We start from the raw sequence: 23,969 nt of genomic DNA on the forward strand, positions 1-23,969 counted from the left end.
GGTATATGCCACGGCCATGGCATTGTCTGATTTGACCAATGCATTGAAAAGGACCCCAGAGTTGCTCCCTATCCTGTCAGACTGGTATTGGTAGTCAACACCTTCTAAACAACTGGAAGAAATTACTTCCCTGTCTCCAAATTCCGGGGATCCATCAACCAGTTCAACTTCCAAAGCGTATTGGGGCCTAGGGATATTCGGCAGTCCAGTGACTGATCTCTCCTGTTCCACTCCCACAGGATATTTCTTTGCAATGGCCTGGAATGGAACTGTGCACAGAGAGATCCAGAGATCGGAAGGGAATCAGAGGTATAAGCACTATTGGAGGTTTCTTTTTTGCATATGTCACGTTGATACTTGCCGTTGGAGTGTCACGCTTTGGATGGATTATTTTCCCTGATTCCTTGTATATGGGCCAGTTAACCGTATCTGAGCTATGGACCACTGGAATAATAGGATCTGGAAGGGTCAACCTTAAGAAGGAGCCCCTGTATATGAGCCTGTTGTAATCGTGCATAAGGTGAGCACCCACGCACAGTTGTTCTAGGATCTGTGACACCCTGGTCACTCACTTTCTTGGGGAGCACCTACCACCCTCAGGTGGTCTTGAGCACTTCGTAGAAGATTCTAATTGTTATTTGCACTTACTCACAAAGACTTGGATTTTTTCTACTTTTGACACAACTTTATTTATTTTTGAATTAATATACGTTGGACTGTACTTTGATTCCTTATCACTGTGATTTGCATATTGGAAATAAGTTTTTTATTGCACATTTTTTTGCACCACGCACTTTTATGAGGATTTATGCAGCTTTATTTGAGAAAATAGCGTGTTTTATTATACTAAATTATTCACCAGTCACTTTATATAATTTTTTATTTTTGGTCAATATTTATATGCATTATGATTTAATACTGGCGAGGATAACTAGGGATTTATCTTTTTGAACATATAGATATATCTGTTTATTAATTGAAGGAGCATATAATATTCTTATAATCTATTTACAGCATATGTATATTCTTATCTAAGAGGATTTTTATTCTGCGCAACACTGTTTTATATTTTAAATTCTGGAATGGAACTGTGCATATGGAACAGCCTGGAACATGGTAACCATCTTTCCCAGCATTCTCATACAAACACAAATCGAAGGGGACTTGTGACTTCTCAGTTCTGAGAAAGGCTCTTTCTCGGAAGCAAAAACACCTTTGCTCAGACCGTGACCAGGATTAGGCAGAGATACACCAAGCTCTGCGCCGGTTCCAATGCTGATTTCTCCACACTGAGAACCCAGCCCATATTTTTCAGTATTTGATTTGTGCAGAATACATTTTACCTTAACCAATACCCTGACAGGGTGCACCCTCATTGAACCCCTAACATTCCCAGTACCGGGGCTAACACTTTTGTGAATGCCCAAGGAGATGTGGCCATTCCAAAAGGCAGAGGCAGAAACTGAAAGTGCCAGTCCTCCATCACAAATCATAAGAATTTCTTATGCATGGGAAAAATTGAAACATGGAGATATGCATTCCTTAGGTCCACTGATGAAAGAAAGTCTCCCTGCTGGAGCGAGGCCACCACTAAAATAACTCACTCCATACAAATTGTCCAAACCTTAAGAAACTTGTTTAGAACTTTGAAATCCAAAATCTGCATCACATCCTGTTCGGCTTTGGGAGATGAAGAGATTGGAGAAGAATCTGAGGAATCTTTCAGTCACTGGAACCAACCTGATTTCCCCCTGTGCCGGCAGATGATCAAGTGCCTGAAACAATGATGCCATCTTTTGATGATGATGATTTGAACTCCTAAACTGTGGAGGAGGAAATGTCGGAACCAGCTCTTGTACTCATGATTGTGAAAAGGATCCAATTATCTGCAATCACTTCCGGCCAGACTTTTGAAAAAGCTGCAGCCCCCCCCCCCCCCGACCTGAACAAATAGGGGAAGCCCTTCACAGTGAAAAGGACTTGGTTTCTGGTTTGGTTGACTTGGCTGACCAGGCCCTCTTTTGCCCTTTACCCTTTCTCTAAACTCAGCTGCCTGCGAATACCGAAAGGATTGCCTAGATGAAGAGGAACTGGAAGGCAAACGATTTCCCTTTCTTTTGAGTGGCAAGAGGGAGCTCTCCCCAGCAAGAATCATTTGAATATATTTATGCAAGTCATCACCAAATAGGCGTTCCCCCATGAAAAGAAAACCCTGCCTTCTTACAGGGCAGCCCAGCAGACAAGCGTTTTAGACATAGAACTCTATGCATCTGAATAGACACCAGGGCAAAATGAGAAATTTGCTGGATAGAGTCCTTCATGGCATCTACTGCAAAACACAAACACACAGGTTGAACTGGATGGGCTGGTGTCCTAATTCAACCTTACCAACTATGTAACTACTGTATGTAACGCAGTCCTTAATGACATTGGCATTACTGACTGGGCAAGTTAGACTTTTATTAAGACAGGACACTGCATCAGCTATGGGCATGCTCCACTTTTTTACAATCTTTTCATCCATTGGATGAAGTTTAGAGAACCTCTATGGCAGCACATACACCATATCTGGTGATCCCATTCTGCATACAACATCTCTACCAAGAAAGGATGCCACAGAAAAGCATGTGAACTCTGAGGTAGATGTTATGACCCCAAAGAGGAATACTTGACTGACAAGGATTCAGCAGGAGGCAACCCGAAATCAAACCAAACCGTCTCAGAGAGGGACTGCACTAAAACCCCCTTAGCTGGAGAGACAGACAGCCCCTGAACATCTTCAGGCTCAGAGTTCTCAGCCGCGGATTCCACCATTTGATCCCCTTCCAGTTCCACTTCCTCATCAATATCCACCCACTCTTCCTTCACCACTGGAGGAGGATCTGATTAAGGAGATCACTTTCACTTCTTACTGCCCTGTCCCGTAGAGGCAAACATGCCTGCAATTTTTCCTTCCAAGCTAGCCAAAGCAACAGCCAAGTTGTCCTTGGTGACATAGGCTGAACTTGATGCCCCTGCAGTGACCACAGTACCAGACAGAGGTAGTGGCTCAGATGCACCTGTAATATATAGTCTCCTGGGAAACACAAATTCAGCTGGACAACAACCAGAACCCTCAGGACCTGACAGTGGCACTCCTGCACCCTTCCCAGCTCTGCTTTCTGGGAGACATTTTCTAAGCAACAACAGTATATTTGGACCCTCTGGAGGACCACCCAGCTGCCAGCATCCTTCCTCCATGGTGTACTCACATTCCCAATACAGTAAAGGCCTTCTCTTCTTTCCCTCTGCTGCACCGCTAATGATGTCAGGTGCTGCTGCTGCCAGAGAGCCATAGGAGTACTTCCGGCTGCTTTCTCTTTACAAAGATGGCTGCCAGCCTACCTCTTTGACACACTTCTGCTTCCTCCATGCATGTGAGCACACTCCACACGCACATGTGCACCCCCCCATGTGCGCCTGCTAATACCGCCAAGGTAAGGAAACTGCCACACAGGGAAAAAACAGCAAGTGCTCCATCAGCAATCTCTATCACAGAAGGAGACTTTCAACCAGAGCGAGGTCCATAGGAAACTAAACCTCTACATATACAGCAGCACGGGGAACACTATAAACACCACTGCCCCTAGTGGACAAGAGCAGGAAGACATCTTAGGTAGCCTTTACAGTGATCTTCCCTTACAGGACCCCATACTTGCAGGGGCACTCACCATCCTAGCCACAGGATCTGCTTATTACAAGATCAAGATCCAATGTTCACCCATCACAGAGGCAATGTCTAACCAGACCTTCAGGGACTCGTTCCAGTTTTCTTTTGGGGTTCACTGCCCTGGACCTGTACAGCACCCTACTGGAAACACCTTGGTCAGCAAAAAACCATGCAGGGTTCCGTATTCAAAGGGTCAAGCGCCCACTGGCCTCATTACAAGCAATCCCAACCTAAACATCAATTTCTATTGAACCAGAGCCATCCATCTTAGCGTCCCAGCTGTAGGAATGACCACCAATCTCCTGATCCTTACTGGATTACTTACTGTAAATATCTGGTACCAGCATACAGAGCCTTGGAATTGTGCACAGTGGCCATTACTTTTCAGATAAAACTGAGAAGCTTCCTGAGTGGAAAAGGTTATGTAAGGGGAAATTACTGTCTGTTTTTTTTCTGCCAGTGTTCATTCACCTATAGATGGCACATAACCAAGGTAATGATGATTTATAACCTGCTCTGTTTTCCCAAGAAGTACAATAAATACATTTTTATTTTATTGTACCATTTAGCTTTTACAACCATGGACCCAGACAATAACTGTCACACAATATTTTTAATATCTAGATGAGTAAAAAAAAACAAAAAAAAAAAAACATAATTGAGTACTGATCTGTGTATTTTCTACAATACAATCAAAAGATCCAATGCAAGCACCTAATTGGGTGAAGAAATATGCAAGTTCTTATTGCTAATTTCTAGTCCTTAGCAATAATAAACAGTAAATGTGTCTGTACAGCAGTTGACCTGGCCACTCAGCACTGCTGGTTTGCAAGGTTTTGGTCAGAGCTGACTGTGCCCACCCATGTCCAAATCTTACATACTTAGGGCATATTAATAAAGCAGTTAAATTTTGTTTTCTTTACAACCAACAATTCAGGACCCAAGAACTGAACAGCATTTTTAAATTTTAAATTGGGACATTCTTCTGCCTCATATTAAACTTAATACAAACACACACAGCACAGCTTAAACCCTGTAAGTCCCAAAGTTGTGACTGGCCAATCAAAACATAGACAACTAATGGTTATTGGCACTTTTACTAGAATACTCACATGAAAGGATGTAAGGTATTGCAAAGTAGCCACTTTTACACATTCGTAATCACATACAAGGACAAAGTTAGAGTGCATTTAAAAGATTCTCTTAGTACATATCAAACATTATTCTTTAGTGGCAAATGTCCATCTTCTACACTGATTAGTCACGATTTTTACTTTTAGTATCTGTGGGAATAAGCATGATATCTGACTCAGAGCTTAGCCTAATGTTCATCATGACTGGATTTTGTGTGGGTTTGCAAATATCTGTTTGTATTTTTCCCCAGTATAGGGGAACAGAGCTGTTTAGCAATAAAAAGTTACTAAAAAGGCATAAAGACATTGAAATGACCTTTACTTTGTGACATCGTATAGGGTATCTACACATTCCTGGCAACTTTTCCATTCTGATAATGAACTGTCAATGGAAGACCCATCAGAAGCCACATCATTGGATTGTTAATGTTGTGGCTTGCAGCGGAATGACCACAACAGCTCTATTTGATAGTGCAGGAAATAAAATCTAAAATGTAACCCAATAAATAGCTTAGAAGCCAGCATATAGCAAAATATTTCAATTACACAGTTATCCACATGTTTGTAAAAAGTAATGGGATATGTATGTGATTCAATGTAAATCACTGGATAACATTTAGGCCCATGCATCCTCATGTAGAGAGCTGGAGATCTATTCATAGTCTTTGTGATATTTGGGTTTTCGAATCACTAACCAGCCGCGTAGTTGTACAAACAGTCTTTATTCCTCCAAAAGGCAAACAAAGTAGCTTATCTTCAGCATAAAACAAACACACAGTCCTTAAGCTCTGGTACAAAAAAAAAGTATTTGGCTCACCACCAGCAAAGACTTGTCTCACAACAGGGTTTTGAAGTTCCCGTCTGCTCCATAGGTATAGAAAATCACACAGGTCCAGCGATGTCTCAGTCAGACAAACATCTCAAAGTGCTCTCACATTGTGTCCTGTTCCACACAAAACTTCATCAACATGGTGGCTACTTCCTACCCTTGTCAGAGCTCTCCTGCTGGTGGGTCCATTCTGAGCCATCAAAGCTGCTTTTCTTGTCGCTCCCCTAAAAGAGAACATGGAATTTTAAGCCCTTTCTTCTAGGCTTTACATCAGGAGGATATGAGGGTGATTTGTAAACTTGGTTTTTTTTGTCCTCCTTTGTCTATGCCTTCCTATGTATTATCATTTCATGTTCCTTTGACCATGCTTTGACCCAATCTATTTTGTACATGTAAACATATATTCTGCAATTGTTTAGAATAGCCCCTATTGGGATATGTTGTAGCTTATGATATTATTGGTATATGTAAGGAGCAATATGTACGTTCTTGCTCCATATATCCCAGTGTCCTGTATTACATTTAGGATGCAGTGCAGTTTTAGCTTATTATATGTATTTGATCAATCCATTTACTATATTGTCACTATTATCTTACTTTCCCTTTACAGTTCTAGGCTTTGCCTACCCCCCGCAATGCGTGGGCCCCGGGTGGTTTCCTTGGAGACGCTATGGGACCTTACCATACACCCAGGGGGTACTCCTGGTCTGTGACCACTAGTTGGCACGGCCTGCACGCACACCTTATCACTCACACCATCACAGTGACGTTACGGTGCTCACTACGTGTCAGAGGCAGAAAGACGTCGGATGCTGCCGGGCCGGGGGACCACCACCATCATTCGGATCTGCAGTTGGGCATAGATGAATTTCCTAGCATGGTTTAATAATCGTTCCATACCAGATGATCCATATAACCCTGGGGAGGGAGATGAGGATGCAGTGGCGGTTTTGTATCCAGGTTGTGAATTCCCGCCTCCTTGTTGCCCCCTCAACTGTTATTACATAATCATCAGGTGAGTATATATATTGGGACTTCAACTTTGAATCAGTGTCACATTAAATGATCTGTGTCTTTGTATTGCTGAGACATAGATACCTTGATATACTCAATTATTCCTTGCGACCCATAGGACCAATTGGCTTTTTGGTGATCCTTGAGGGCAGCCAGGATCTGGGAGATATTCCTGTTATTGAATCTATTTTGGAATTCGTTGCTCTGTATAGAGTCTTTCAATCGTTTATTCCATGTTGATCTACATACAGCTAGCCCTATATTTAGGGCCTCTATCTGTGCTGCGCCTTGGGTAAAACAGACACTCAGGATTTAAACATCTCTATATATAACTGTGTATGTTATATGTACATCTAGCAATTGTGAGTATTGCTTCTGCCACTATGATTTTATTGATATGGGTATAATATCAAATGATAAAACATTGTACTGATATTTGTGATTTATACTTTATAGACTAGAATACTATGTTCAGATCCATTCCCTGAAGAAGGATTTTTTTCCTAAACATGTTGGCAATAGTGAGAACATCGTGTTCAATTCCCTGTTGCTCACCCATTGAACCGGTGATATATATGTATCCACACAGATGGTTTCCCATATCTGTTCTTAATTGATGCTTACCGTGATTTTACCTCTTTGTTATTAAAATATTATATTTTTACTATAATACTATCTATTCATTGACTGCCTTTAAAGTCCCATCTTGGTGGTATCCTTTTTCATGTTCCAATACTAGGGATGTGGCAGTCAGTCCTTTGGACTACTTGCACACTAGCTCTCTGTATCATTGTCTGTTCCCAAAAGTGAACACAGCCCAAACAACAGTGACACATATCTATTATTTAGGACCCATCCCTGCTGACCTGTACCTACCCCCACCCCTACCCTAATGCAGAGGTGTCAGAGGGAATGTGAGACAGTCTGCAGTGTACCCTAGAGAGATCATTGGCATTCTGGTGTTGTTTCCCAGGTTCCACCACATTTTTAAACTCTTGCAGGGACAAACCGAACTCTGCAAATATGCAGAGAATCCTAAGCCCATTTGATTGCTATGCATTCTTGCTGCACTATGACAATGTTTTTCTTGGCCATCAACCTCCTGCTGAGAAAGCCTGTGGTATTCCTCCCCACTGACCTCTTGGGACAGAAGGGCTCCTAAGCCTTCACTGGAGGCATCTATTTGCACAATGAATTCTTCAATGAATTCTTTGGAAAAATCTGAAGCAACGAGCACTGGATTCTTGCACAAGGCTTCTTTAAGCTCCAGAAAAGCCTCCTCAGCCTCCTTGGCTTTGTCATACTACTTAACCATAACTGGTTTCCTCCCTTTCGTCAGATCAGTCAGTGGTGGACCAATAGTGGCAAAGTTGGGGATAAACTGTCAGTCATACCCAACTTACTCAGGAAAGCTTGTTTCTGTTTCACTGTGATGGGGCAGGGCCAAGCCTGAATAAACTCTACCTTCATTTAAAGCTTCAGCAAACCCCTAACTATGATGTTCCCCAGACATATGGTCTCTTCCATCCCAATAGCTCATTTCCGCAAATGTCTGTTCCTGGCATGCAGTTTGCTTTCGCAGAGGCCTGTAGTTTCTCCCGCATAGCCTCTTACTGGACCTGTTGTTGCCCCTCAGTTGCCTCATTTGGGGCCACTGTTTTACAACTTCCAGCATTCCACTTTCAGTGGTTTGCAGTGCATATGGGAATGGCAGGCAAGATGTACACCTTACATAAATAAATTACCTACACATAATAAATATAATTAAATAAATAAATAAAAACGCCAGACATCGTTTGGAGATAAAAGGCCGCGGCTGCTTTAATTAATGGCTTAAATTACAATAAATAAAAACTTCAGACTTTGTTGACATTAAAACTTCAGATCACATAAAATAGCAACCCAGCCATACGGCTCGGGTTGACAACCTGACTTAAACTTTATAGCCATTATCCACATAACCTAAAATAACACATTAAAAAAACTTTCATCCACCCTAGCACTTTGCTAGGGCGATCGAGATAGCCAAATAATTAATAGCGGGCCGCGACAACCAAAAAAGGGGAGGGAGGGAGGGGGATCTTGACAGAAGGTCCTGAGGTAAGGAAGTGACCCGGAGCCCCGCGGCCACCTGTATAAATAGCCCTACTGGAACCAGAACAAACTGGATTTCTGGTCAAAGAGCGGGCTAATTGAGCGGGAGATGACCCTCCACGCGCTAAACTGCCCAGAGATAGCTAGGAAAAAAGCGGGAAGGACCCCTACTAATTCAAAACTGCCTGGATACACACTAAGAGTACAGGCGGGAAGTTCAAAACCCAATGACCTGGGTCAAAAGTTCAACACCTCACTATACCTTTACCTGGAAATTAAACTATCCAGACCCTAACTATAATTTAATAGTAATAATAATTTTTTTTTTTTAAATTTTGTCTCTCGATACCCTTGCCACCATCCCATAAAGAAGTGGGGTTCATGAAGCACCCCCTTTCTTATTATTCTGCTCTGACCCATGACATACGAAACAGGTACTGGTCCTTTAAATGTCAGTCTCTTTGAATTAGTGTTTTGCATTCTCCACCTATTGTAATATTTGGGGGTACAGATCACTTACCAGCCATGTAGTTGTAAAAACAGACTTTATTTTTCTAAAGGCAAACAAAGCAGCTTATCTTCAGCATAAAACCAACAAAAACAGTCCATAAGCTCTGGTACAAAAACAAAGCTTCATCCCACCGCCAACACAGACCTGTCACACAACAGGGCTTTGAAGTTTCCACCTGCTCCATAGGTCCAGAAAAGGGTCACAGAAGTCCAGCTGTGTCTCAGACAGACACACAGATTATAGTCCTCTCACACTGTGTCCTGCTCACACAACACTTCATCAACTTGCTGGCTTCTTCTTACCCTTTTAAGAACCCTCCTGCAGTAGGGCCTTAAGTAATCAAAGCTGCTTCTCCTGTCACCTCCCTTAAAGGGACCAGCAGTGTGTGTGTGTATTCATTTGGAGTTTGTCCAATATACAGCTTGTAAAATAAGTATTTAACATGTTACCATTTTTCTAGGTAAATATGTTTCTAAAGGTGCTATTGACATGGAATTTTCATCACATGTAGGTAACAACCTATGCAATCCATACATACAATGAAACCAAAACAAATAGGTTCAGAAATTAGGTTATGTGTAATAAAATTGATTGACAAAGGGAAAAAGTATTGAACACATGAAGAAAGGAAGGTGCAAAAAGGCATGGAAAGCCAAGACACCAGCTGAAATCTATCAGTAATTAGAAAGCAATTCTGCCCCTTGTCAGTGCAAATCATTATCAGCTGGTTCGGTCTCAACTGATGGCCTATAAAAAAAGGTGTCTCATTACCAAGGTGTCACATAAGAAACATCTTATGATGGGTAAAAGCAAAGAGCTCGCTCAAGACCTTCGCAACCTTATTGTTGCAACAAAAAAAAACTAATGGCATTGGCTACAGAAGTATTTCTAAACTTCAGAATGTCCAGTGAGCACTGTTGGGGCCATAATCCAGAAGGGGAAAGAAAATCATTTCACCATATATTGGCCGCGACCAGGTGCTCCTCACAATATTTTGGACAGAGGAGGGAAAAGAAATATCAGAAGAGTTTCCAAGAGCCAATGACCACCTGTGGAGAGCTTCAGAAAGACACAACAGGCAGAGTTTGTCACTACAACAAGTATCCCCATTGAAAGATTCCCCTTCTTTTCTTGACAGTTCAAATCTGTAAAGAAAAGCGCACGCAACCTCGGGCAATAAAGCTTTAATAAAGGACAATAACACAGTACATTGGAATTGCACTCACACTTTTTCTTTAAGGCAATCAATCGCTTTACAGCATTCCAACAGGAGAACCGGCATCCGGTGACCAGGCAACACAGGAAGTGAAGGAGAACGAGGATACAGCGGCGGCAGCCGCGGATGAGGAGACCGCAGAGTCACCATCTGGAGGGAGGGGAGGAGCGAGCAGCTTCCGTTTGGAATGCTGTAGCGATTGCCTTAAAGAAAAAGTGTGAGTGCAATTCCAATGTACTCTGTTATTGTCCTTTATTAAAGCTTTATTGCCCGAGGTTGAATGCGCGTTTCTTTACAGATTTGAACTGTTTTGATCCGCTCCCCCCCCAGTGGAGTGAGAGAGGAGCAGCAGCAACCGGGACATTTCAGCTAAAAAACATACAAACAAAGGAGGTGAATACATGGACAGCGCCATGGGCTGGTGAAGTACTCTTCTTTGTACTTGTTGTATATCAGCATGTGCAGGATCTGTCCTTTTTGATTGCCCTTCTTTTCTTGGTCCAGTGACAACAACTGTTTTCATTTTCATTTTCAGTCCACATGGCAATGGTTAGTAGCACAAAGAGAGGAGTTTAATCTCTAGTGCAGGTACACAGCAAGGAAAACCTAACAGTGGTTCTAACCCTTTCTGTTTCTATATAAAATGTTAAAAAGTTTTGGCTCTAGTGATAATTTAAAACTAGATTGTGTTTGCTATTAACCTGCAGGGTCACTTTGCCTCTTCTACATTCACTTCGGTCAAAAGCCTGTCCACAGATAGCCAATTTAGGTTAAATGTCATTTCAATTGATTTTACATGTAGAAACGTCTTTTGGCCTTTTGCATTAATTAATGTGTAAAACATTTAGGCTTATATTTGCATTAAACACTCACAACATTTATTTGAAGAGAGGTCAAAAATTAGACCACATCATATCCTAGCATTCCAGGCTGTTTTTACTATATTTCATTTTGGCCAATAAACAAAAGTGAATTCTATACACTCATCTCTGTCCTCCTTTTTACTTTCCATAGAAATAACTTATTTTAATTATTTTTTATTACAACATGATTTACATTTAAAATGATACAAAGCAATATTTCCTGGCCATATTATTTTTGCTGTATTTATTCCTCACCCCCAAGATAAACTTAAAAAACATAGCCTTAACATTTTTATTAAAATGTTCATCTTAGTCAGGCTTCGATTGTCAAAAAGTAGAGGTGGGCTTTATGAATACATCTGAAACTGAGAAACCTAAACAAAAACTGACCTTCTTAAAAATCGGTATGTGCTTAGGGCTAAGCACACCCAATGTCACAAGTTAGGCTTCTTTCACACGGTCCGCCTCCACAGGCGGATCCGTGTTGCTCAGCGGGGATCGATCCGCGATCCCCGCTGAGCCGGGCGGATGACAGCTCCGTCTCCGCTTGCAGAGCGGAGAGGGAGGTGTCTCAGCACCCGCTGCCCTCTATGGGGGATCGGAGGAGAGCGGACCGCTTGTCCGCTCTCATCAGATCCGATCCGATCCGATTACTGAACGGATGGAAAAATAGGGTTTCCATCCGTCCAGATTTCACGGACAGGATCGGATGCGGATGGCAGCGGGTGTCAGCGGAGGTGACCTCCGCTGACACCCGCTGCCCCATAGAGCTGCATGGAGGATCCGATCAGATCCGCCTAAAAAACTGACAGGCGGATCTGATCGGACCGCCCGTGTGAAAGAGCCCTTAGCCTGCAGTTTCCTGCTTGTCTATTCTCACCTCCTTGCTGCAGTGCTTCTCTATCCTGATTCCTTTCACATGTGTGGTTTGGCTGTGCTCACCTATGGGAATTGCCTGCTATTCTGTGGGCTTTTATTATAGAAAAACACATTGAGAAGGAGAGGCTGCACACCCCAAATTAATGGTAATATCACGTACCTGGTGGAGACCAAGCTGTAGAGGGGGCTTCTATTGCACCTCCTGTCCAACACCCCTGATAGAGATGACAGGCGGTGTAGGACACAGAGTGGCACGAGGGCCGGTATAGCAGGTGATGTCTTGGCAGAAGACTGATGGCTGTGGATCACCGGATGAACACCTGGAACTGGAACTCGGTGATGCTGGATGAGAAGGCAGGAGCGAAGTCGGAACACAAGCCAAGGGGTTGTCAACAGCCGGACAGCACGGGTACAGGAACGTGAGACAGAAGCGGAGTCAGGATACAAGCCGAAGTCGGTACACAGTCTGGCAGCAAGGTACAAAGGCAAAAGGCAAAGGCAGGGTCAAACACAGGCTGAGGTCACAGGTAGGCAGGCAGGAATCCAAGGAGAGTCAAAAGGCAAGCCGGGTCGGTATAACGGGAAATCCACAAGCAGGTCAGGGCACAGGTAAACAGGAACACAAGCTGAAAGACCACTCAGCAATGTGCTCCTGTCACCGCTTGGTATAAATAGTCCGTTTGGCGCCAATTGCTTACGCACGTTGCGTACGCATGTTCGCGCGTTCGCGCATTGGCGCATGCGCATTCGCACAGTCCTTCCAGGTAAAGAATTTTGTCTGGTTCCTCCAGGGTTTTTTTTTTTAGTAACAAGTAAGTTATGCAACCAAATAAATTGTAAAAAAATGTTGTTTTATTGAACAATTTGTTAAAAAGGTTATTCCACACAGGATTTAAAAAATATGAGCTGTGGTTACAAGATTTAAAACATAATCCATCCAACATAACAACAATATAGGGTTTGGCAGCTATACACAATTAATGCAGTAGTCCTACCCAAAACTTGTATTCCGACGCATTTTGACCCAATACAGTCATGGCCTTCTTTCAGGGGATTGTAATATCTATAAAATACATCAAGGTCTTAGGGTTACAACATATCACCATGTGCAGCCGTCCATATAGGCACAGCAGGTATACTTACCGCTAGTGGATGGAAGACAATCTTGCGACCAGAGGCCTTTGATCCAGATTATTCCCTGGGCTGTCTCTGTAGCCCCCAAAGGCAAGGATCAAAGAATTGCTGGCTTGCAAGAAGTAATACTAGGAAGGAATATGAGGGAGGGGGACCTGCAGTACAATTCCCCAACAGGAAAACATGAATCAGTACAAAGGTAGGTATTTCGGCAGAGTGGCATGAGGAATGCTGTGAGGGCGATCAAAGCCTGTCGTAATGAGTAAAAAAAGCTGATGTTGTCAAAAAGACTTAAAGGAAGAAATAAAAATAAAAAAGGAATAATAAATACGTTTATAATTAAAGAGTTACTAAACCCAGATCCTGCATTCACTATATCTGGCCTCCCACAGTACACAGAAGATGAAAATGCAATTATTTTAGTAAATACAAACTGATAAACTAATTTTCCATCAGCTGTATATAGCAATTAGAGAAATCTTGTGACTTGTATCAGTAAGTGATGATAGCTTGTAGGAGTTTTCATTTCTTCAAAAAATCGTCCTATCAGGTTTCAAGACCATTAATTCTCTGTATGAACATGTCTGGACAATGCTAATTGGGCCTGTGCTGATCACATGCACCTTCCAAAAAAAAAAAAAAAAAAACTCTCTAGCAGTACACACCAGACTTAGCAGCCTGACTCTATAGACTCTGTAAATATTTTTTAGGAGTCTGTGGATGAAGGAGAGTATAAGAGAAGACAGGATCAGTCTTTTTACACAACGCGGAGGATTAACCCCTTATGTTCCACACTAAGGGGTATAACAAGCATGCTTTACTGCATATACTGCATATACCACAACTTTACCATTGTGGGTTTAGTAACACTTAATCATTCACCTGGGGTAGCATCATTATCGTTAACATAGTTTTCTATATTTCAATATGCTCTCGTCCACAGAGCACATTACCCGCCACCACACATATGTGGGGAAGAGACCCTTGTCCTCTCAACATTGGAATAAGCTGCTTTCTCAATGCAGGTGTTTGGAAGCTGGCAGTGAGCTATAGGGGGGGGGGGGTGAGGATGACAGGGGGGTGGGGTGTTAGCAAGCTGGCAGTGGTGTGCCAGGTGGGATGAGGATGACAGGGGGTGGGGTGTTAGAAAGGTAACATTGGGGTGCTAGGTGTGATGAGGATGACAGGGGGTGGGATGTTTGCAAGGTTTCAGTGGGGTGCCAGGTGTGATGAGGATGACAAGGGGTGGGGTGTTAGCAAGGTATCAGTGGGGTGCCAGGTGTGATTACCATGAGGATGAGAATTACAGGGGGTGGGGTGTTAGCAAGGTATTAGTGAGGTGCCAGGTGTGATGAGGATGACAGCGGGTAGGGTGTTTGCAAGGTTGCAGTGGGGTGCCAGGTGTGATGAGGATGAGGTTGACAGGGAGTGGGGAGTTAGCAAAGTTGCAGTGGGTTGCCAGGTGTGATGAACATGAGGATGAGAATTATAGGGGGTGGGGTGTTAGCAAGGTATCAGTGGGGTGCCAGGTGTGATGAGGATGACAGTGGATGGGGTGTTTGCAAGGTTGCAGTGGGGTGCTAGGTGTGATGAACATGAGGATAACAGGGGGTGGGGTGTTAGCAAGGTATCAGTGTAGTACCAAGTGTGATGACAATGAGGATGACAGGATTGGGGTGTTAGCAAGGTTGAAGTGGGTTGCCAGGTGTGATGAAGATGAGGATGACAAGGGGTGGGGTGTTAGCAAGGTATCAGTGCGTTGCCAGGTGTGATGAAGATGAGGATGACAGGGGGTGGGGTGTTAGCAAGGTATCAGTGTGGTACCAGGTGTGATGAGGATGAGGATGACAGGAGTGGGGTGTTAGCAAGGTTGCAGTGGGTTGCCAGGTGTGATGAAGATGAGGATGACAAGGGGTGGGGTGTTAGCAAGGTATCAGTGGGGTGCCAGGTGTGATGAAGATGAGGATGACGGGGGGTGTTAGCAAGGTATCAGTGGGTTGCCAGGTGTGATGAAGATGAGGATGACAGGGGGTGGGGGTGTTAGCAAGGTTGCAGTGGGTTGCCTGGTGTGATAAAGATGAGGATGACAAGGTATGGGGTGTTAGCAAGGTATCACTGAAGTGCCAGGTGTGATGAGGATGGATGGGGGTGGGGTGTTTGCAAGATTGCAGTGGGTTGACAGCTGTGATGAATATGAGGGTGACAGGGGGTGGGGTGTTAGGTAGGTTGCAGTGGGGTGCCAGGTGTGATGAAGATGAGGATGACAGGGGGTGGGGTGTTAGCAAAGTTGCAGAGGGGTGCCAGGTGAGGAAACCTGCTGCCAGACTCATCCACATTACCAACCACCCAATGTCTGTTACCCCTCTCTGCCAATCCCTCTACTAGTTTCCAATTGCCCAACGAAATTTGAAATACTAATAACAACATACAATGCCATTAGCAACTCTGCCCCAAGCTTAATCACTAATATTGTCTCAATATATCATCCAATCTGTCCTATCCACTCCTCCCAAGACCTTTCACTCTCTATCTCCATTGTCTCCTCCTCAAATGCTCATCTCCAGGACTTCTCTAGAGCCTCTCCCATCCTCTGCAACTCTCTACTCCAATCTGTCAGGCTATTTCCTACTTTGTACACTTTAAGGTGATCCCTGAAAACTCATCTCTTCAGGAATGTCTATCCTACTTTCACCTAACAACTGAATCTTTTAATTCTCCTATCTGCTCATCCTTCACAATTATTACCTTTTGTTCCATTTTCTCTTTCCTATTAGATTGTAAGGCCCTCCTAATCCTCTTGTTTTTAATTTTTATTGCAACTGTGCTGTCCACCTTTTTTTTTTTTTTTTTTTATGTAAATCACTGTGCAAACTGTTGGTGCTAAATAAATCCTGTATAATAATATTAACTACTTGTCATCCACGCTATAGCCGAAGTACAGCTACAGCGCGGACTTGAATTTCCGGGAGGCCGTCTTTAAACGGCCTCTCAGAGACAGGCTCCCCACGCGCTCCCGCGAGCGCGCATCGGGGAAAATCTGTGTTGGCCGTGTCCCTTGGACACAGCCAATCACAGATCGTGGTGAATGGCCAATCACAGCGGCCATTTACCACGTGATCGGCCCATGCAATGAGAGATGATCTCATATGTAAACATATGAGATCATCTCTCATCGCCAGCTCTCCTTCCTCACACGGAGACTGCAGTGTGAGGAAGGAGGAGAGCTGATAAGCCGTCGGGGACACAGTGGAATATAATCAGGGCACTGATCACCAGTGCCCTGATTACTACAGAGGTAAATAAAATAAAATGTGCCCACCATCAGTGCCCTCCATCAGTGCCCCCATCAGTGCCCATAGTGCTGCCAGTCAGTGGCCATCAGTGCCTGCTCATCTAGGCACTGATGAGCACTGACTGGCAGCACTATGGGCACTGAGTGTGGGCACTGATGGTGCTGCCCATCAGTGCTCATCAGTGCCGCCCATCAGTGCTCATCAGTGCCACCCGTCAGTGTACATCAGTGCCACCCACCAGTGCCGCCTATCAGTGCCCATCAGTGCCGCCCGTCAGTGCCACCTCTCAGTGCCCAGCAGTGCCACCTCTGTGCTCATCAGTGCTGCCTATCAGTGCTCATCAGTGCCGCCTATCAGTGCTCATCAGTGCCGCCTATCAGTGCCACCTCATCAGTGCCCATAAGTGCCACCTCATCAGTGCCCATAAGTGCCACCTCATCAGTGCCCATCAGTTCAGCCTATCAGTGCCCATCAGTGCCACCTCATCAGCGCACATCAGTGAAGGAGAAAAATGTATTTATTTTCAAAATTTACTCGCAGAAAATAAGAAAAACTTTTTTTTTTTTCAAAATTTTCTGTCTTTTTTCTTTTTTTTTTGTAAAAAATAAAAAACCCAGAGATGATTAAATACCACCAAAAGAAAGCTCTATTTGTGTGAAAAAAAAATGATAAAAATGTCATATGGGTACAGTGTAGCATGACCGCGCAATTGTCATTCAAAGCGTGAGAGCGCTGAAAGCTGAAAATTGGCCTGGATGGGAAGGGAGTGAGAGTGCACGGTAGGCAAGTGGTTAATAATAATGATGATAATAATAATAATAATAACACGGGATAACCAAATAAGTGCTTATAGACATCAAGGGGCAATATAAAGGATACTTCTAGATCATGACCTTGATTTTGATTTCTATGACCCCCCCCCCCCCCTATTGCTCTATCAATGGTCCAAAAAATAATTCTGGCTGGATAGATAAGTAACTCATCGCGCTGATATTCCGGCTCCTGTCTTCCCCTTCTGTTTTGCCTTTGATATTCTCCTCCTGCCTCAATAACTGCTCATACTCCCACGCTCCATCTATCCTCAGGAAGTCTGCTTTACCTCATCTGCTTCCACAACATGTGCAGCATCATTGAAAGCTCTAAGAGATTGGTCACTTATACTCTTCCCTCAACTCCCTACTGTACAGGTCTTTCACACCACCCCCTGATAATATACCTTTCTGTTGTCTGCAAATCACAGACACCAACAGTGCATTCCCATGCATCCCAGATTGACAGCTGTGTAGCAATGATGCTCAGATCATGTGGGCAGGTCTCTTCTAAAGTCCTGTAAGACCAAAATGCAGTGGGCTGAGCTTTGCAGAAGCTTTGCTGTGCTGCCAGAGCAGTGGCAGTGAATGTTCCTGATCTGCTCTCCATCTACAAGGGAAGCATCCTACTTGCATGTCGCTTTCCAATTCCAGTGTGTTCCTGCTAAACGAGGTAAACATTCACTTCTAAGGCTTTTCTGGGGATGTTGCCAGTTTCTCAAACACTGACTTTTTTTTTTTTTGTAAACTAAATGACATCTGTGTTTTTCTAGTCGTTTTTATTATTTTGATTAGTTGAAAACTCAAATAAATTGCCTAATGTAATACAATTAAATAGGCTATGTTATATAGTGTGCTGCTGTAGGCTTTGCATCTATAATAAATATATTTGTTAAGCCTTCTTTACTGTATTTTTGAATTTTGGAAGCATTTTTAGGGACCAATAGTGAAGTGCATTTACAGAGAAAATAAAAAAAATTGGAGCAAAGAAAATGAAATTACTAGTGCAGGTTATAAAATGAAAGCTAATACTGGATTGGTCACCCAGGGCACCTTCACTATTCTTACCGTGCTCCAGTTATTATAGATCTGTCCCAGTGTGTGATTTGATGTACTAAGATGATGCAGGCTGAGATGTATTTTAAATGTACTTTTTTATTTTTAAAATACATGTTCAGCTTGCAAGGTATGCTGAGACTTGTAGTTCCCCAACACCTGCTGGGCTTTACACATGTAACCGTTTTAATGCTCTCAAAAGCTTCATAGACTGAAGTAGTACTGTCCACTTTAACATCTAAAAAAACAAGCTCTTTTTCTAACAGAAATATATCCTAAGGCTATGAATCACTGAACTAAATATTCGGTATATCTTCTTTACTAATATTCACCAAAACCCATTTACAGTGCAGAAGGTTGTATGTCTTCTTTAAGGTTTCTGGACGCTTTGTTGCAGATTTTGCTACATTGTTTTAAATATGATCTGTTCACATCAATGTCTTGCAGTGCGTTTTGTTATAAAGTCCTGCAATTGGGTCAGTAGACTTGCATTTTGCCAATCAAGCCAAAACAATTGTTTAAAAAGATGCAATACAATGTAACGTGTCTTAATTGCACATTCAGTACAGAGCATTTATTTATAGTGTGAATGAGCCCCCCCCCATATTATTTATTAAATTGACTTATCTGTCTTCTAAATTCCAACATGCGTCTGTACCTTTTTTATCTCATCAAATCCTATAATAATCTTATTTTCTATGGCATTAATCACTATGCTTTTCAGAAAGATATGTGCTTGGGTGAACATCTTTACCTATATAAGATGTAAAGCAGGGTGTTTTTGGCATTGTATGTTTTTGGGGTGGGACCTGAAAGAAGAGGATCCCAGGTCAGAATGAAGAGAATAGGGGTTCATGAGTGAAGGCTTTAATTTAGGGGTTAGGTTAGTGATAGGCCTAAGGGTTCTGTGTTTTAGGGTTTAGGAGCTGGGGGAAGCTTAAAGTGTTACTAAACCCAGGAGCCTGTATTCACTATATCTGGTATCCCACAGTACACAGAGCATAGATTTGTAATTAATTTAGTAAATATAAACTGCTAAATACCTTTTCTCATCAGCCGTATATAGCAGTCTTGTGGGTTCTTTCAGTTCCTAGTAAAGCTTGTAGGAGGAGTTTTCATTCTCCCCTGATTCTCTGTCTGGAAATGTCTGGACAGTGCTGATTGGCCCTGTGCTGGTCACATGCACTCTTCCAAGAAAAAAGAAAACTCTCTAGCAATACACACCAAACTGAACATGTGAAGCTTGTCCCCTGGCTCTGTAAATACCAGGTTATTTTTTAAGACAGTGAAAGAAGAGGAGAATCATAGAGACATGATCAAACAGCCTTTATACACAACGCAAATGAGTAACTCCTTAGGTTCCACAGTGAGTAGAACAAGCATGCTTTGCTGCAGACTGATTTTACTATTGTGGGTTTAGTAACACTTTTAAAGTAGAGTTGTGGTCATTAAACTCTTCCTTAACAATCAGTTGATACCCCTAAAACAAGCCCTTACTGACCAGCTGCAGACACTGTGGAACAAATCATGCTACAAGAGAACCAGTGAAGTCCTGCAATTGGTGACTCTCTGTTCTACTCCTTCCCCTCTTCCTGTGCACCCGCTCTTTGTTTACATTACAGATTTGACGGCTTGTGGGCTGCTAACTCACTGCTGGCAGGGGGAACAAACCACCTACAGAGAAAAAAAGGAAAGTGAAAGTATTATTTCTCAGAAATTTGAGGACGAATTACTCTATGGTACCTGCAGCTACAGAGGTCAGTGAGGGTTTCTTTTAAAGCATTTTTACTTCTTGTTAAGAATCCTGTATGTAAACAGTTAAATGTCAGTAGCCTGGCAGTAGTTATACTTTATGTATTTAGAGCACACTTTAAGGGTTAACTGATATATTGGAGAAGATAGGTGTTAAAAACATGTGCTGCTTTGTTCTCTCCCCATATTGGTAGCCTGCACTGTTTGTTATTAGTAACTGTGTCAAATTTTTTGAATGGCTCACAATCCATATATAACCTCTGCTTTGGGCCATTCCCACCTCTAGGATTAAGCACAGTCTGGGTGAAACACTTTAGATGGGCAAGGCCAATGGGCAGCTACTGAGCTGAAGCTGGAATCTCTACAACAGGATAAGCGTTAACACTAATAGAGTGCTGTCTGAGTCTGGTATATCAAAAATGTTTATATATTCCTTCTTACTAATTCTTAGATGTGGTTGCTGCATTTGTTTTATTTTTTTAGGCATTATTTCCTTTATTTGAAGTGATTCTAAAGCCTTGTTTTTTTTTTTTTTAATAACAAACATATTATACCTACCTGCTCTGTGCAGTGGTTTTACACAAAGCAGCCCGGATTCTCCTCTTCTCAGGTCCCTCGCTGGCACTCCTGGCTCCTCCCTCCTGCCGGGTGCCCCCAGAGCAAGCAGCTTGCTCTGGGGCCACCCAAGCAAGCGGGGTCCTGGCCTGCAGCTCTGTGTGTCCATTCAGTCTCTTGATTGGCTCACTGGCTGTGATTGACAGCAGCGGGAGCCAATGGCTCCCACAGCTGCCAAATCCAATCAGGAGTGGGAATCTCTGGAGAGGCAAGGCTCTCGTGGACACTGCTGGATCTAAAGGGGGGCTCAGGTAAGTAATGGGGGGGCTGGGGGGGGGGGGCTCCTACACACAGAAGGTTTTTTACCTTCATGCATAAAATGCATGAAGGTAAAAAACTTGTGCCTTTACAACCACATAGACCTATTGATCCTGCAAGTAAGTCTGATATTGTTCAATTTCACTTAGCAGACCAAGCTGTCCAGCAAAAAGTGGCAGTTATAGTGTTGAGAGAAACCATTTAACACTGGCAGTGACCAGAGTGGAGACATCTTAGGACAGGACGTGTGTTACTAGCCAGATCATCAAGTGAAAATAAAGGAAAAAATAACTAACGATTACAGCTATTACATTTAAGAATTGTAAAACTGCAATATATTACATTTTTGGTTTCGGGTTTAATAATACTTTAGGCATTACGAAGCAGGCGTATGCTTGGCTCACACCTGTGGGGCTACATTCTGCGTGTAGGGAAGCTAATTAATTTCAGTCGCCTACCCTACACACAGAAACACAGGAAAAAAGCCCCAAATCCTTTTTTTTTTTAAATTATGCTGCATTAAACAGAAAGCAGGCGATTTGCAGATGCATAGGGGTGCCATTATTAATAATGGCACTCCCGTGGATCTGCTAAAGAGTAGTGCGTTTCTCTTGCGTGTCGGAAACACGTGTGATTGTAGACTCATTACTGACATGCAATAATGTGAACCTAGCCTAAGTGTTAGGTTTGTGAGGTTTAATAGGAACAGGTTAATGGTTAAATATTAGGGTTAGCAGTGATAAGTACAGTATTAAGAAACAGGTAGAGGGTTAAGTTCTAGGATTATGTAGCAGTAAAGTAGGAAGGGCTAGAGATTAAATGGCAAGGTAGGTTGAGCAATGGGAATGGGTACAAGGTGCAATAGGCCGGGTTCACATATGTGCAGCCGTGGGCTCGTGCCTAGGGTCCGGGGCGTGTCTGTTCACCGGTGCAGGTGCCATTCAGGTCTGAATTTTTGCCTAAATTCACACCTGAAAAGTAGCATGACAAGTCGTCCTCCATGATTTCCAATGAGTACCGTTCATATCTGTGCGACTTCAAAGTAGTCCCTGCACTATTTTTGTCCGACTTTGATGCATTTTGAGGTCCATAGACCTCAAGATTACACAGGCATTGTTTCAAGTCCAGTCAAAATCGCTGCAAAATCGCACGACTTTTAGGTCGCACAAGTGTGAAAGGGGCCTAAAATGCAGCCCGTTGTTTGCAATGCACCTGTACACACAGGCATGTAAACAAGAGCTGCGTATTTATGAGTAAAATAAAACGGCGTTCCTGGCTAGTATTTGGTGCCGGTACGCTTAAATACGTGCAAATACGCGCATATGCGAGTATAGGCATGAATACAACAATATTCTTGGAGCTAGAACACAAGAATACAATTTTGCACAAATACACGCAAGTGTGCACATGCAAATATGTGCAAATGTGCGCAAATACATAATATATTAACATAAACGCCTGAAATGACAGATGTTCAAACATCAGTATTGTATGCAAGAGGTCTTATAGTTCATTATTGGATCCTGGAAACACAGAATTCTGTTTTCTATAAACACAGCTAAACTGAACCCATCTAAATGCAGGTAAACACTAAGATTTAATGACACATTGAATAATGCTAACTTGCATTGTATGAATGAGGCCTCAGTGCTCAAAGCCTTAGGCCTTGTTCACATGGGGCAAATGCATCTGTACCCCATGTGAGGGCGACGCTTACCCATGCAGGGATGTAAAGGTGCTCCATGCATCCCCATGCAGGCAGTCCTATTGCTGTTAATATGGATGCAGTAGCTGCACAGACACAGTCGCTGCTCCCAATGTGACACCTGCTTGGCAAACAGCTCTAGCACCTGTAAAACAGCCTGTCTTCGGGCAGCAGTCTGTAGCTAAGACCGCTGCTCTTTGTGTAGCTCTCTATTGATGGGCTTTCCCTTTGAAGGTAATGGCGTTTGGGGTGGGAATATGCACTGGGGATGAAGTGTAAAGCTGGATACACACTATACAACTTTTGTTGGTAGATTTCCTTTAGATTTACCTTCAACTACGTAGTGCAAGGGCCTGCCTGATTGCATACAAATTGTAAGTGTTTAGGTCTGACCTCATATTATATGGTTTTGGTAAATCTAAAGGAAAAAATATAAAGAAAAATGTATAGTGTGTATGCAGCTTAAAGCGGTTGTAAACCCTAGAAACAAAAAAAAAAAAAACCCTGCAAGACAAAGGCATAATGGGCTAGTATGCATCGCATACTAGCCCATTATGTGTAACTTACCTTAGAACGAAGCCCCGACACGGACCCCCGGACATCGCTGCGGGCGCTGCCATGATCCCTCGCCGTCTCTTCCGGGTTCGGCGGCTCCGGCGCGGTGATTGGCCGGAAGAGACGGCTCCGGCGCGATGATTGGCCGGAGCCGCGATGACGTGATTTTTCCGGCAAGCTCCCGGCAAGATAATTGAAGGTCCCCCCGGACCTTCAGAGCGCATGCGCCGCTCGTGCGAGCGGCTGCATGCACTGTAAATATCTCCTAAACCATGCCGGTTTAGGAGATATTATTTGTACCTACAGGTAAGCCTTATTATAGGCTTACCTGTAGGTAAAAGTGTCAAAAAGCACTATACTACCGCTTTAAGACTGCAAAGATTTCAAAGAGTAGCTGTGCAGCACAGGCAGGCCATAAAACAAATATGCAGAAGCATTTTGGGTGCACATTTTCTATTACTGGTACTGGCGGAGGATAAAGGGGCCTAAGAATAAGTGCATTACACGGTGCAATTACTCTTAGGGCACATTCACACTGTACCGC

The 23,969-nt window shown here is 43.1% G+C and overlaps 1 protein-coding gene across 2 annotated transcripts in view; it reads left to right on the plus strand.

Annotated features, from left to right (window-relative positions):
- Window positions 1-18,014: 18,014 nt before the first annotated feature.
- CACNB3 (calcium voltage-gated channel auxiliary subunit beta 3) overlaps window positions 18,015-23,969 on the plus strand; it is a 399,535-nt gene continuing 393,580 nt past the window's right edge. Inside the window, exons 1-2 of one of the 2 annotated variants that reach the window (XM_082245624.1) lie at window positions 18,047-18,157; window positions 20,163-20,297. In XM_082245624.1, coding sequence (XP_082101750.1) covers window positions 20,277-20,297 — 21 coding nt within the window. In that variant the 5' untranslated portion in view covers window positions 18,047-18,157; window positions 20,163-20,276. Of the gene's footprint in view, window positions 18,158-20,162; window positions 20,298-23,969 lie in introns of both variants that reach the window. The other variant, XM_082245623.1, reaches the window with a different exon arrangement.

This window comes from Pelophylax lessonae, assembly GCF_965119305.1.
Source record: "Pelophylax lessonae genome assembly, chromosome: 2".
NCBI lineage: Eukaryota > Metazoa > Chordata > Amphibia > Anura > Ranidae > Pelophylax > Pelophylax lessonae.